Source organism: Nanorana parkeri, unplaced genomic scaffold (genome assembly GCF_000935625.1).
Source record: "Nanorana parkeri isolate BGI_ZX_2015 unplaced genomic scaffold, ASM93562v1 scaffold388, whole genome shotgun sequence".
NCBI classification, from domain to species: domain Eukaryota; kingdom Metazoa; phylum Chordata; class Amphibia; order Anura; family Dicroglossidae; genus Nanorana; species Nanorana parkeri.
Genome location: NW_017306656.1, coordinates 611,235 through 612,433, shown reverse-complemented (window position 1 = coordinate 612,433; position 1,199 = coordinate 611,235). Strand labels below are relative to the sequence as shown.

General features: G+C 52.3%; 1 protein-coding gene across 2 annotated transcripts in view; it reads left to right on the top strand.

Moving 5' to 3' along the window:
* The first annotated feature begins 304 nt into the window (after positions 1 to 304).
* MAN2A1 (mannosidase alpha class 2A member 1) overlaps positions 305 to 1,199 on the top strand; it is a 126,109-nt gene continuing 125,214 nt past the window's right edge. For both annotated transcript variants that reach the window (XM_018559312.1, XM_018559313.1), the window contains exon 1: positions 305 to 453. In XM_018559312.1, the coding sequence (XP_018414814.1) occupies positions 319 to 453 (135 nt within the window). In that variant the 5' untranslated portion in view covers positions 305 to 318. The remainder of the gene's footprint in view (positions 454 to 1,199) is intronic.

Here is a 1,199-nt window from a genome sequence, read left to right as displayed (position 1 = left end):
CGGGGAAGCGGGACGTGAACGGCGGGGCTGGCAGTTGTGTTTGGTGTCCGGAGGTGGCAGGCAGCGACTCGGTGTGTTTCGGGTGCAGCCGCCGTCCACACTCTCTTTTTGTAGCGGAAAGGGGCGAGTGCGCGGAAGTCCCAGAGCCGCGCTGTCCGGGAGCTTGCTCTATGGAGGGGAAAGTTTGCGCTGTCACTGTAGTGTGACCTGTGGAGCCGGAGCATGTGAGAGCGGGTGCCCCGGGGCTGGTGCCTCCGTATCGGGGGTGACTCCTAATCTCTCAGCCTGGATCGCTTCCTCCCCAGCCGGCCGCTGACCATGAAGCTCAGCCGGCAGATCACAGTCCTGGGCAGCGCTGTATTCTGTGTGGTGATCTTCTCCCTGTATCTGATGTTGGATAGAGGACAGTTCGATCAGCCCAGCAGCCCTCGCAGAGAAGGAGCCTTCCCAAAGGTCAGTGCAGAGGATAAGCATCACACACTAGTCATCCTCGTCCCATGGCTTCCATGTACGTTCTAGGGGGAGATCAGAGCATGGCACGCAGGAAAGGGTCACTAGGACAGGTACGAAGAGGCACCGAGATCTCGCTGGGTCTTCCCACCTGTTCTATTAACCCTCTCCTGCCTGCCATGCTCTGATCTCCCCCCTAGAATGGTCTATGATCCCTTATTCTAGTATTCAGTAGTCTGATCTGTCTGCGATTATGTAACCAGAGATCAGCTGTAGTACCTGATGTGTGGTCACAATGTAACAATCTCACACCTGATACAAAATGTCTTTTTTCCCTGTCCACTCCTTCATTTTACAAATCTGTCCATTTTGGAGAGTGTGTGTGCTGGTGACCAGGGGTTGGAGCAGATGGAATGAACGCCATGCAGCGTGTGAACTTTTCATTAGTTTTGATGTGTGTATATGATGTGTGTATATGATGTGTGTGTATATGATGTGTGTATGTATGGGCACTAGGGGGCTTTCACTGGGGAAGTCACACTTCCTGCCTCAGCTTCACTTCTAGTATCTCATATATGTCCCTCGGCGTTCAGCTCTCGGATATCTTCTTCAGTGGTAGACGCTTTCTGGAAGGGATGTGATCTGCAGTCGTTTCTGGTCAAGCTGTTTAAAGAATTGTGCTGTCGTGGGAGAATTCAGCTTCTTTCGCATAAAATATGATGCAAGTCTTTAAGTTCAGGTCACTGACC